The following is a 12,886-nucleotide window of genomic DNA, read 5'->3' on the forward strand; positions in this document are numbered from 1 at the left end:
CTTAGGAGTATGTAGGTGGAAATGATAAACTATTGATAGCTTCTACAGTGTGATGATTTTCATGTTGTATTCCTGGGTCAGCCTACTTGTTTCATCTTTTGCCTAATATTTTGGTCTGTATTTTGTAGGTACTGGATAGCTGTCGGGAATCTCCTCCAGCTGACTGGCCAGCAATTGCTTATGTGCTTCTTGGCCGAGAAGATATGGCCCAATCCGTCTTCAGAAATTTGAGTTCATCCAAGGAATTTGAGATGCAGTCAAATACGAATTTGATATCGATGTCCATACCTTACATGCTGCATTTGCATCCAGTAATCGTTCCATCCTCTTTATCTGAGTCGATTGGCGTGGAAAACACTAAAATTGAGGATACAAATTCAGTGGACGGTTCTGTAATAGATGGAATGGAGCATATCTTCAACTCCTACACACAGTTACGGTATGGCCGAGATCTACGGTTGAATGAGGTATATATGCCCCCCCCATTTGGCTTTTAATTCGTTAGTGTAATGATCACAATGTTAAATGCTCGAAAAGGTATCTGTAGTGTGCCATATAGAATTTTGCATCTTTTGTAGCTATACTGCCCCTTAAGTAGTGTGTTGCATTGTTCTAAATTTTTACACAATGAAATTTGTTTGCTAGTAGTGCACTCTGTACCTCGTCTTACTGGCTATATATGAGATGATGTTGACATACATATGTGTCTGTTATTAGGTTTGGTGTCTGTTGCATTGGAATTTTGCCACTACTTTATTTTCTGTATTAGTGGCTGATTACAAAGTTTCATACTGTGTCATCATCCCTCATTCTGTTATGCGTTGCTGATTGGCTATTCAAATGCTACCATCTCCCCACCCATATACTTCTATAGTTTTTGGGCACTCGGGTATAAACCCATATTCTTTCTCGTGATGTTCCCCTTTTCTTTTTCATATTCCTTCGCATGTTAGTTTCGGCGTCTTTTGTGCTCTGCAACACCGGTGGTAGTTCAAACGTCTGCTAACCCTACTATATCAGATCAGGAGCAGCAACAGGTACTAATCTAGATATGTTCATTTCTAGATAATATTTTTACTTTCTAAAACTAACTACTATACTAAAAGAAAAGTTAGGAGAGAATTAAAGAAGCTATAATTCAGTAAAATCATGTCATTTAAAAAAAAAAAAATTAACACAAAATCGTGTCATTTTTTTATCGTTACTATGCTAAATTCTTTTTAGAATTCCATTTAAAAATATTTTGGTACTACTAGAAAAATGTTGGGAGAAGAGCATGCTACAATATGATAAAAATATATACTTTCATTGTAGTTACGAATTAATTCTAAATTACTTATTAGAAACTGAATTTAGATGCAGTTGCACGTGTATTTCTTGACAGTAGAAGCCAGCAGTTTAGTTTTTGCTGAACTCGCTGTTTTAGATCTTCATGGACTCCAAATCTCTCTCTTTAGTGTTTATAATGTTGCGTTGTTTTTCCGCTGGGGTAGGACCAGCTTTGGCGCATAGCACAGAGGACTGCTGTGCTTCCCCTCGGGCGTGGAGCATTCACATTATCAACAATACACACTCTTTTAACTGAGGTAATTTTCTATCTGTTGTAGGAGCTAGACATGGTTCTTATCACTTGTAATTACTATATGAAGATTTATATCCTCACTGAAATTTTTCAGGCGTTTACTGTACCAAAGCTTGTTTTAGCAGGTCGACTGCCTGCTCAACAAAATGCCATTGTACGTAAAACTGTGGTTATTTACTCTATTACACATTACGAAACATGTTATTTACTCTAATTTAAATGGAAAAACGTGTTGCAATGGATTGTGTTATTATATATTTCTTGAAATTGCCATATCGTGCAAATTGTAACTTTCATCTTCATAATAACAAAATCCATTCCCATTTTAGCCACTCCTGTAATTAAGGTTGCATGTTATTCTTAACAGATTAATCTAGATCCAAACATAAAGAATATCCAAGAACTTAAGACCTGGCCGGAGTTTCATAACGCTGTTGCTGCTGGGTTGCGACTGGCTCCGCTTCAGGTTGGTGTTGTATATTGTCATGACGTGTTATGTATCTTTGTTATTTTTGCATCTATTAGATGACTCTAAAAGAGTATGTGAATAACGTGTGTGGTACGTGATCGCACAATGTATATTTATCATGCAACAAGTACCATTTCTTCATCCCGATCGCAGCTGACAGACACAACACAATTAATTCAGTTATGTTTCTTTTTACATTTTGGTGCAGGGAAAGGTCTCCCGAACGTGGATTAGATACAATAAACCTGCAGAGCCAAATGCTGTTCATGCTGGACTTCTGTTTGGACTGGGATTACAGGGATATTTGCATGTGTTGAACCTTAGTGACATATACCAATATTTAACTCAGGTTTGTTTCTATTGGCTCTTTTTTCCATTTAGTTATTATTTTTTGTACCTGCTATTGGTTAATAGTAACTAATTAGGCCTAACACATATCCTATTCTTTGATGGGGATATATATGTGGATTCCTGCTGAATTGAGCATCAAGTTACTGGGGCTCTTGATCGAAGTTATTACTAGTTTTACCCGTTTGCCCCATTTTGTGGACTAGCACGTATATTTTGTGGATATATGTTGGCTTAGTGAGGAGATATGAATGCAAGTATGCAACATTGGATGTCACTATTACTTGTGGAGACTGGAATATATATCTATGTCTGCCTCAATTAATAGTTGTGGTCCTTAATTATATCACATATGGAAGTATTGTACCTGGGTGAATTTCTCCGTTTGATAAGTTCAAACACAAAATTATTCTTATCTACTTTCTAATTTACCTTAATTGCTTCCGTCCTTTTCCGTTGTCGTTTAGGACCATGAAAGCACTACAGTAGGTTTGATGCTTGGTCTGGCTGCTTCATACAGGAGAACAATGCAACCTGATATTGCAAAGGTAGAGATTCAGCTGCTTCATTTTCTTGACTATTTGGTGGTCTGAGGTTCATATCTTAGATTGCCTCTTATGTAATTTTCTGTTGATAGTGTGTCAACCAAAACACTTTTTTGTTTGTTTCGGATATCCAAATTCTTCCAGTTACACACTACTTTGAGATCTACCTATGCTTTTTTGTTTTTTTAGATCTAGGCTACATGAAATGGTGGATGATCAACTTCTTCTGAAAATGTGAACTTTTCGTTTAAGCACTGAAAGATGTTAATATTTCTTACTACCATAATACTTATATAATTTTCAGTCTTAGAACTGGAAGATTTAAATGTATTTGGCGTGCCCTGTGTGACTGTGTTTAATCCTTTTACCTAAGAATTTATTTTTGTTTGCACACAGGCTCTCTTTTTTCATGTTCCGGCTCGATTGCAAGCTTCATATGCTGAGTTTGAGATACCAACCCTTCTACAGGTACAGATTGCTGTAATTTTTGACTAACTGAAAGTGATTAAGTATCTACAAGCATTTACTGAAATTAGGAGTTGGATGACAAGCAGTTGCAATGGATTTTACCTGCATATTCTAAAAGTAAAGATATTTTTTCATGTCACATAACTTCATTTTTTTTTTGTTATTTGAGTTTACAATTGAAATTAGCAATCTGTGTCTGATTTTATATTCCAACATTGTTAGTTCTGGCCATATCTTAAGTTTCCTTAAAAATCTGTTGATTTTAATTATCTCTACAGAAGTGATGATCAGTGAATATAGTTGATAGAGAAAGTAGGACTATGTTTAACTAGTGTTATTTTTTCGTAATATGCTATATTCAACTATTTTACAGGCTGCAGCTTTAGTCTCCGTTGGTATGCTGTTTGAAGGATCAGCGCACCTGCGGACAATGGAATTACTTTTGGTAATATTTCTTGCATGTTTATATATTTCACTTGATATAGCATTTTTCCTGTCATCAAATATTATTCTAATCGTTATAGTATTATTCTATGTGAGGCTCGTGTTTTAAGCACATTTGTTAGTGAATTATTGTTTGTAAAGTATCTTTTGGATGCTTCAGGACTAATTAAAAAGCGTATATCTCTAGTTTTTGTTGGTCAAAGCAATTGATGTAAAGGGAGGAAATATACGTTTCAGAACTTGCTCTACGTTGTCCATAAAACCTTGTTTCCTTTTTTAGAAATATTTTTCTCTTATTTCTAATCATCACCAGATACATGATCCAACTATTTATACAGATTTGCTTTCCTCAGCATCATTAATTTTTTAGTTATAGTTAAGTGCACCTTTGATACAATTACAGTTGGTGTATGAGCTTCTAGCAAGTTTAAAGGTTTACGAACTCCCTTAGTTTAGTTGTGGATTTATTCCTACATGTACAATCTTGGAATGAGTTAAAAACATGAATGAAGTTAATGCATATCTTTTACTTGGCAATTTAGTTCGCTGCATTCCAGTGGATCGTCCCTTATCTTTCAGATCCCACTTTGTACATGTTCGCAGGGTGAAATTGGCCGCAGAAGTGCAGGGGACAATGTCCTTGAAAGGGAGGGTTATGCTGTATCCGCAGGATTCTCACTAGGTCTTGTTGCTCTGGGTATGTCTTTTTGAATTTTTGCTACTGAAATCTTTTTCTTCTGTTTACGCTGACTCTGCATTCTTATTGGCTCAAGGCCGTGGAAGTGATGCGCTCGGTTCCATGGACGCCATTGTCAATCGCTTACTCCAGTATTTAGGAGCAAAAGAGGTTAATTGCTCTGGATTTCACCTTAACTGTATTCCACTCTGAATCATATCACATTGGATTTGTAAACAGTGTCTTTGAATTCCTTGCAGGAAAGGTCTGTCCTTGCACCATCACATGAAGATCACCGAAGTGCTGCACAGGTTTGCCTGCAAATCTGTTCTTCCATATTCCTATGTGAAGCTTGTATTGTGCATAAACATGTGCTTCAAACACTAACCGAATTCTAACTATATGGGTATCATAATTTTCTATCTCAGATAACAGACGGAAACACTTCCAATGTTGATATAACTGCTCCTGGAGCAATAATCGCTCTCACCTTAATGTATCTAAAGGTGGGTTTTGACGATGGTTTAACTAGATTAACTGATTCGAACTTCAGCCTTTCGAGCTTTTTCTTTTTGTGTTTTTTTCGTGTGGACTGGACTTTTTCAGAAAGCTTTATAATGTTTGTTGCAGACAGAATCAGAGGTCATCTTCTCAAAGCTCTCTATTCCACAAACACATTACGATTTGGAGTGTGTAAGGCCTGATTTCATAATGCTCCGTGTCATTGCTCGGAACTTGATAATGTGGAGCAGGTAATATTTATCTTGCGTAATTAGGTGCTGTGATTGATACTTCTAAGATATGAGTCTAATAGATTTTTTTATTATAGGATCTGTCCTACTTGTGAGTGGATTCAGTCTCAAGTTCCTGAAGTTGTCAAAAATGGTATCAGCCACCTCCAAGATGACAGGGATGATATGTATGAGGTGGATGTTGAAGCCCTTGTGCAGGCATACGTTAATATAGTGGCCGGGGCCTGCATTTCACTTGGTATATAATACAATTTTTATGAGACATCAGTCTCTAATATCTCATGATAATTATGACATGTATTGTTGTTTCTGTTTCTGATAGGGCTGAGGTTCGCTGGTACGAGAGATGGAAATGCTCGGGACTTACTTAAGAACTATGCTCTCTATCTTTTGAATGAGGTATATCATCCATGGAAATGTTGTAGTTGATACTTCTTTTTTTCTCAAATGCTAATAATGCTCTGGATTTCCTTCTGATTATCTCTCTGTGAGCTTATATGTTTCGATGTATGTAGATCAAGCCTCTTTCTGCTACACCTGGAAATGATTTTCCAAAGGGAATATCCAAATATGTTGATCGGGGAACGCTTGAAATGTGTCTTTATCTCATCATTATTTCTCTCTCAGTGGTAATACTTCTTTTCAAGTCTCCTGTCCAACAACATTCATTTTTCAAGTCAGTAGCTTTATGTCAAAGAACTCACTTGTATAGGTCATGGCGGGATCAGGAGACTTGCAAGTTTTTCGGTTGTTGAGATTTCTCCGCAGCCGAAACTCTGCTGATGGACATGCAAACTATGGCACGCAAATGGCGGTAAGCATTTTTGTGCAAAATTAAGGTTCCTTGGTTTCATGTAATTCAATTGCCTAGCATTTTATTTCTCAAGAATATTAAAATATATTTTCTGCAGCAATAAGTTGTAAACATTAAAAAAAATCTTAGGCCACTGAGCACTCATAAAAAATAAGGAAGTTCTAGCTCTTTCTTGCATCAGTCTGATACTATGGCCAAAACAATTCTTCTTTAATGCACCGTGTAAAGTAATTTAAAAGCTGCTGATATTGTTTTAATAATGCAATCACAAAATGTGAGACTTTTGAGACCACGCTTAGGATTGGATATTTTTGTTGATCAAATTCGTTCTATCCTTTTTCTTTCCTTTAGGTGAGCTTAGCTACAGGTTTCTTGTTTCTTGGAGGTGGTATGCGGACTTTTTCAACGAACAATGGCTCACTTGCTATGTTGCTTATCACTCTCTATCCACGGTTGCCTTCTGGACCAAATGACAACCGTTGTCACCTCCAGGCAAGTTGACGTCTCTTATTTATTCTTTGCATCACTCTTTTTTTGTCTTTGGTTTGGTTGCTGTCTCTGTCTGATGACAATAAGATAGAAGCAAGAGTTTCTTTTCTATATATAATGTTACCCAAAACCAATCACTTTGTTAATTTTGATATCAAAGACATGCCAAACTTGGAAGTTTGTTTCTAACTTTTGTTGTGATATCTATGCTTTTACCAGAATACATCTGACAAGGTGATTTTTGCTTTTCCTAGGCATTCAGGCATTTATATGTCCTTGCAACAGAGGCTCGTTGGCTGCAGACTATTGATGTTGATTCCGGTCTACCTGTTTATGCGCCTCTAGAAGTCACAGTAAAGGAAACAAAACTTTATTCAGAAACCAAGATTTTGTGAGATTACCCCGTGAATTTTGCCAGAGCGTGTGCTATTGTAAGAAAAGTTCAACAGCTTACCCTCAGTTCCCCTGCATATCTTTCTTAACAGAAAATTACAAAAAATTTCTTGATTTGCATGCTCACACTGCTTTATACAAAGATAATGTAAATCATTAAAGTTTTTCTGGGGGAAGGACATTTGTGGCAACTGCAAGTTGAACAGAAGAAAACTAGGCCCATATACCAGCGTGGCTCAGTTCTAGTTTAAGTTTATTTCATAAAATACCTCCTCACCGAATCTATCTGCTTGTTTTGCCCACCGTCACCTTAAAATGTATTTGTACCCTGCAGCTAAAGAGAATTTGTGTCTGTGGTCCCCGATACTGGCCCCAACAAATTGAGCTAGTCCCAGAAGGTGATTGATGCATTTGCTTGTATATATTCTATTTTTTCCTTGGTTACTTTGTCTAGCTGGTTTTAAGATATTTTAATTTTGACTAATGTAACACAGAGAAAAATTGGTGGAACTTTGGGGACAAGAGTGACCCCTTCAATTCTGGTGTTATTTATGTCAAAAGGAAGGTAGGAGCTTGTTCGTATGTTGATGATCCAGTTGGGTGTCAGTCGCTGCTATCACGAGCAATGCATAAGGTTGTATACTCCATCAAATACTCTCAGCTCAGAGCCTCAGATTAATTTTAAGTCATAAAAAATTGTTTCTGATTCAGGTTTGTATGCTTTTGGTGATGTAGGTTTTTGGTTTAAGAACTCTGGGGGAATCTAATATGCTTGCTAATAGTCATAGAGAACTGGATTCTGATAGCGTCGATCACTTGGTCAGCACTTTCTCATCGGATCCAAGCCTAATAGCCTTTGCACAGCTGTGCTGTGACAAATCTTGGAATAACAAGTAAGTACCGTTTTATCGGGTTGATACACATTTATTTGTGCACTTCTGTTTGGCCTGAATGTCCATAAGTCATAAAAGAGTTCATTCTAACAAATTCATTTTTGCAGATCTGATTCTGATTTCAAGGAGTTCTGCCTGCAAGTGTTGTTTGACTGTATAAGTAAGGATAGACCAGCTCTGTTGCAGGTAATTGTAACTTAAGGCCACCTAACCCTATAATGATTCAATGGTTATGACTTTGTGGAACATTTTTGTTGTAGTCTATTTGGCATGTGTATACTACTAATCTTGAGTATAATGTCGCATAGGTTTATTTATCCTTGTATACAACCATTGGTTCAATGGCTGATCTGCTTGTCAAAAGCGATAGTAACGTGTGTGATTCACTTTCCATCTCAAGTCTCAAGGTACTCTTTTCTGCAACAATGGAATTGGAACTGAAAATTACTAGTATTGATATACATTTTCGTAACAACCTGCTGTGCGGTCCTATCTTTGGATCTAAATATTTAATGATATCAGGTTGCTCTAGCCTACAACGAGGCGGTATCAAGTGGAAGATTGAGCTCTTCAGGTGGCTTTGTACAATCGATCTTCTTAGCATCGCTGAGAAAGAGATGTGAAGAGATATTGAATTGGTCAACGGAGCTGAAGATTAGTTTGAGGAACTATCTGACGACAGAAGCATGGCCTGATGATGATGAGTATAACTCAAAGTTGCAGAAAGATAGAATCATTCTGTCATGGTATTTGAAATGGTTCAGCGTACCATCTCCATCGATCATAAAAGCAGCAGTGGAGAAAATCAAATCCAAGTCCAAAAACTCAACTTCGGCGATACCGTTGTTGCGGTTGTTGTTACCAAGCACGCGTATCAGTGCGATTAGTGAAATCAATAGGGTCTATTTTTATAACTCAAACGAAACAACTGTAGTATTGTGAATCATTTTTTTTCTTTCAAGTATAGTATTAACTATGTTTTCTCAAGTTTCACTGATCAACATGGCAACCAACAAACAAAAACATCACAAAGAGAATTAAAATGCCAAAAGGTTTGCAAATGAGAGAGCGCGTGGATTAAAAAAAAAAAGAGGAAAAAAAAAAACATTTTTTGGTTTTCCTATTTTTCTCTAGATATTTCCAATAAGATAACTTCTAAAATATAATTGCATCTAATGGCTGTAATTGAATACTATATTATATGAATTGTTTTATTGTTTTAACTTTTAACCGTTGGATAATGCCACGTGGATTTAGGAAGCGTTTTTAGTTTTCCTTTTTTGCTTTAGATAATTCTTCTTTTGTTTTAATGATCTATCCACCGTCGGATCTAAAATATAATTTCATCTAATGGCTATGATAAGATATGATTTTTTCCACTTTGTTTCAGATATTTCCTTTTTTGTTTAATGATGTATCCACCGTCGGATGTAAAATATAATCCATCTAATGGCTGTGATAAGATATAAATTTTTCCTATACCCGACTGATAATACAGAGAGGTCTTGTTGTCTTCTCATCTTCTTCACTTGGCTGACACAAAGATTAGAGAGAGAGAGAGAAAGACTCTTCTCATCTTCTTCACAACCTGAAAGAGAGAGAGATTTACGAAAAAAAAGTTAGAGAGAGAGAGAGAGAGGGTTTGTTCTGATGTCTACGGAGAGCAAACAAGCCCTAACTTGGCCCGTTCGGTTCAGAGAGCCACGCCGATTCGATTATCTCATCGCTCCCAGATGCCTCTCCGATCGAGTCCTCCTGGATAAAATCTCTCGCCTCCGCTTCTGGTGATGGATCCGTTCAGAATCGTCTCTCGTCGACTCCTACTCTCGAACTCGCCTCTTCTCTTCTCCTCGATTCCACTAAATTCCGGAAACGAGCTTCTGTCACAATGACTAGGGTTTAGGGTCAACATACAAATCAGAGGTATCTTCTTCTTCTTCTTCTTCTTCTTCTTCTTCTTCTTCTGAATCTATGAATCGCTTTGATTTTATTTTTAAAAAGTTTGTATTTTTGATTGATTGGTTTCTTTTTTTGTGGAACATGTTTTTACTATTCCAAGGACGATTCATTCAATGGCAATCTGATGATTCTATTGAACGATGATAGTTTTTCACAGTCCCCCCGACTCAGCACGACGACCTTCCTTGTCTTCTTCGTTCGCTTCAAGTTCCGGTCCACAGACAACAGAGTGAGTTAAAATTTTGCTTTTTTTTTTCTTTTTCTTTTTCTTTTTTTCATTGTTAGATCGGAAAGGGACTGATTTTTCGTTTTGTTTTCAATGCTTCTCTAGATGGTTCACTTCCTTCACAGAATTGGGGATGACGCAGCAACAACAACCATGGAATGGAAACTCAATAACCTTTGTCTTAATCTCCTGTAAGTAAGTGATCTTCAATTCCTTTTCTTTACTGTCTTTTTTTCTCTTTTAACATGTTTGAAGTTTTAATCCTTAATTCAGATGTTGAATATGGTGCAGCTTCTGAAAAGTTTATCATTAAACCGTGGACAACCCCACTTATGTCCTGTAAGTTATTCCCGATATCTTCTTACACTACTCAGTTTGATTTTTACTGTCTTGTTACATTTTAGTTTTACCATGTTTCTTTCAGGCACCGTGGATTATCCCAAAACCAGTTGGAGATGAAACTTTCTGTCTCCAATCTCCACACACATAGTGAGTTAAAATCTGCTTAAAGTTTGGTTTCTTTTCTTGATCATTGTTACTATTTAGATCGGAAGGAGACTGATATATTTGTTTTTTTCTTCGTTGCTTCTCTAGATGGTTCACTTTCTCCATAGAATCCGGGATGATGCACTATATGACGCTTCAACAACAACGTTTGTATGAATTTAGTATCCTTTTTCTTGGATCTCTGTAAGTGATCTTAAAATCCATCCTTTTCTCTGCCTGTTTTTTTTACCTGTTATATTAAATCACTATATTGTCTTTAACTGTTTCCTAGCTTTTCAGGTCTCTGTGTGTCGAAGGTAGATGGAATTTGTGGTGGTGGTGGTTTACTCGCTGCTGGGTTATTTGTGAGTAAAAACTTGCCTACTTATCATTTTCTCATCTTTAAGCTCACCAATATATTCAAAGCTTTTAAGTGTTTTACTATATGATTGTATTGTTGCAGGAGGTTTCCTTCAACATTGGCGAATCTATAGAGAATGGAGATATTGATTCAGGATACCAACGCAAAGGCGACAACAAATATAATTTCAGACTTCTCTATTTGGTAACAGACTAAACACTTTTCAAAGTTTGTTTATGTACTCACATGGAACCACATAAGAGCTTTCTCAGTGGCAAAATTTTTTTGCAGATAGCTAAAAGGCGCATTGGGTCAAGCTGCCACAATGTTGCAGCAGCTTCCTCCCTTTATCAAGGATACTTTAGCCGGTGGTCGTAGAAATCCCCTGAGTAAGCTACTTTTTACTTATTTTATACATAAGTACATAACCAATTTCTGGTCACAGGTGCACTGAACCAACTAGTCTTATATGCTTCAGGTGGATCCTTTGAAAGATTCTCTATAACAGATTTCATACATGTCTTACTAGGAGAGCCTCCTAGTATACAAAGGTTTATTTATCCTTGTATACAACCATTGGTTCAATGGCTGCTGATCTGCTTGTCAAAAGCGATAGTAACGTGTGTGATTCACTGTCCATCTCAAGTCTCAAGGTACTCTTTCTGCAACAATGGAACTGAAAAATACTAGTATTGATATACATTTTCGTAACAACCTGCTTTGCGGTCCTATCTTTGGATGTTATAATATTTTGATGATATCAGGTTGCTCTAGCCTACAACGAGGCGGTATCAAGTGGAAGATTGACCTCTACAGGTGGCTTTGTACAATCGATCTTCTTAGCATCACCGAGAAAGCGATGTGAAGAGATATTGAATTGCTCAACGGAGTTGAAGAATAATTTGAGGAACTATTTGACGACAGAAGCATGGCCTGATGATGAGTATAATTCAAAGTTGCAGAAAGATATACTCATTCTCTCAGGGTATTTAAAATGGTTCAGTGTACCATCTCCATCGATCATCAAAGCAGCAGTGGAAAAAATCAAATCCAAGTCCAAAAACTCAACTTCGGCAATACCTTTGTTGCGGTTGTCGTTACCGAGTTCGCATATCAGTGAAATTGATAGGCTCTATTCTTTTAACTCAAATGAAACAACTGTATCGTGAAAACATGATTTTCTTCGTTTGAGCTGTTATAATGAGTAAGATTAAATTTTTGAAGCAAAGCTATCGAAAGCTCTTTTTCATGGTCAAATAAAATATACTCAAATTTATCTGTTGATGAAAATGAAAGTGCAGATTGTAAATTGGACCGGGTTCAATGACGCAAATAAAAGGACCGAGTTTTTGGTTTGGATAATTCGGTTCGGATTGATGAAAATCCCACATCGACAATTTCTCAAGAAGTGATGAGAATATAACCTTTATAAATTCTTAAACCTGCTTTGCCGACACTTAAGTTTAGTGGTCCCACAAAAACTACAGCTATACCCCCTATAGTTTAATTCTAGAGCAATACTAGAACTTGATTCTATCAAATAATAAAATGATTATTAAAAATTACTTATGAAAATTGAAACTAGTTTTTCGATCAGTTATTTTACCAGCGATGGAAATATTAACATCAATTCTTATAAACATTACAAATAGTTAACAAAACGATTGATTGAAATAGTAAATGAAGGGTGATTTTTGTCACTTCTTTGGCTAAGTTTTCTTTTTTTTTTCTCTCTTAAAATTGTTCCTCACATTGAAAGTTAATAAGTAAGATTAACCGTTCTTGAAAATCACAAGTAAAATCACCAATTATGATTAAAAACGAAAACACAATTTCGTCTTGATTTTGATTTTCTTACAAACCCAAATACTTTGATACATCCAGACTCAATGGTACCGATACATCAAGAGCATTACGGTCATTAGTTATGTGTTCTTGATGACTTGAGTACAGACTACCCAACATATAGAGTGAGAGGGAA

The 12,886-nt window shown here is 36.4% G+C and overlaps 1 protein-coding gene and 1 long non-coding RNA gene across 6 annotated transcripts in view; both read left to right on the forward strand.

Annotated features, from left to right (window-relative positions):
* LOC104737848 (anaphase-promoting complex subunit 1-like) overlaps positions 1–8,868 on the forward strand; it is a 13,586-nt gene extending 4,718 nt beyond the window's left edge. The window contains 27 exon segments of the mRNA XM_010458105.2: positions 129–467; positions 954–1,037; positions 1,494–1,586; positions 1,677–1,736; positions 1,950–2,048; positions 2,260–2,400; positions 2,867–2,947; positions 3,341–3,412; positions 3,786–3,857; positions 4,460–4,553; positions 4,630–4,703; positions 4,793–4,843; positions 4,961–5,038; positions 5,163–5,284; positions 5,362–5,522; positions 5,607–5,683; positions 5,800–5,913; positions 5,997–6,098; positions 6,450–6,590; positions 6,842–6,973; positions 6,975–7,010; positions 7,315–7,378; positions 7,475–7,614; positions 7,716–7,873; positions 7,981–8,059; positions 8,182–8,280; positions 8,396–8,868. Of these exon segments, the coding sequence (XP_010456407.1) occupies positions 129–467; positions 954–1,037; positions 1,494–1,586; positions 1,677–1,736; positions 1,950–2,048; positions 2,260–2,400; positions 2,867–2,947; positions 3,341–3,412; positions 3,786–3,857; positions 4,460–4,553; positions 4,630–4,703; positions 4,793–4,843; positions 4,961–5,038; positions 5,163–5,284; positions 5,362–5,522; positions 5,607–5,683; positions 5,800–5,913; positions 5,997–6,098; positions 6,450–6,590; positions 6,842–6,973; positions 6,975–7,010; positions 7,315–7,378; positions 7,475–7,614; positions 7,716–7,873; positions 7,981–8,059; positions 8,182–8,280; positions 8,396–8,815 (3,183 nt within the window). The 3' untranslated portion in view covers positions 8,816–8,868.
* LOC104734557 lies at positions 9,430–12,133 on the forward strand. 5 transcript variants are annotated; one of them, XR_759362.2, is made up of 11 exons: positions 9,430–9,796; positions 9,933–10,061; positions 10,164–10,253; positions 10,332–10,397; positions 10,483–10,547; positions 10,653–10,748; positions 10,845–10,909; positions 11,008–11,109; positions 11,197–11,294; positions 11,384–11,558; positions 11,670–12,133. It is a non-coding gene; the product is annotated as an uncharacterized LOC104734557 (long non-coding RNA). The 5 variants fall into 5 exon arrangements; XR_759366.2 differs by having other exon boundaries at positions 10,350–10,397; positions 10,837–10,909; XR_759361.2 differs by having other exon boundaries at positions 10,350–10,397.

The sequence above is a fragment of the Camelina sativa genome, chromosome 13 (assembly GCF_000633955.1).
Source record: "Camelina sativa cultivar DH55 chromosome 13, Cs, whole genome shotgun sequence".
Taxonomy (NCBI): domain Eukaryota; kingdom Viridiplantae; phylum Streptophyta; class Magnoliopsida; order Brassicales; family Brassicaceae; genus Camelina; species Camelina sativa.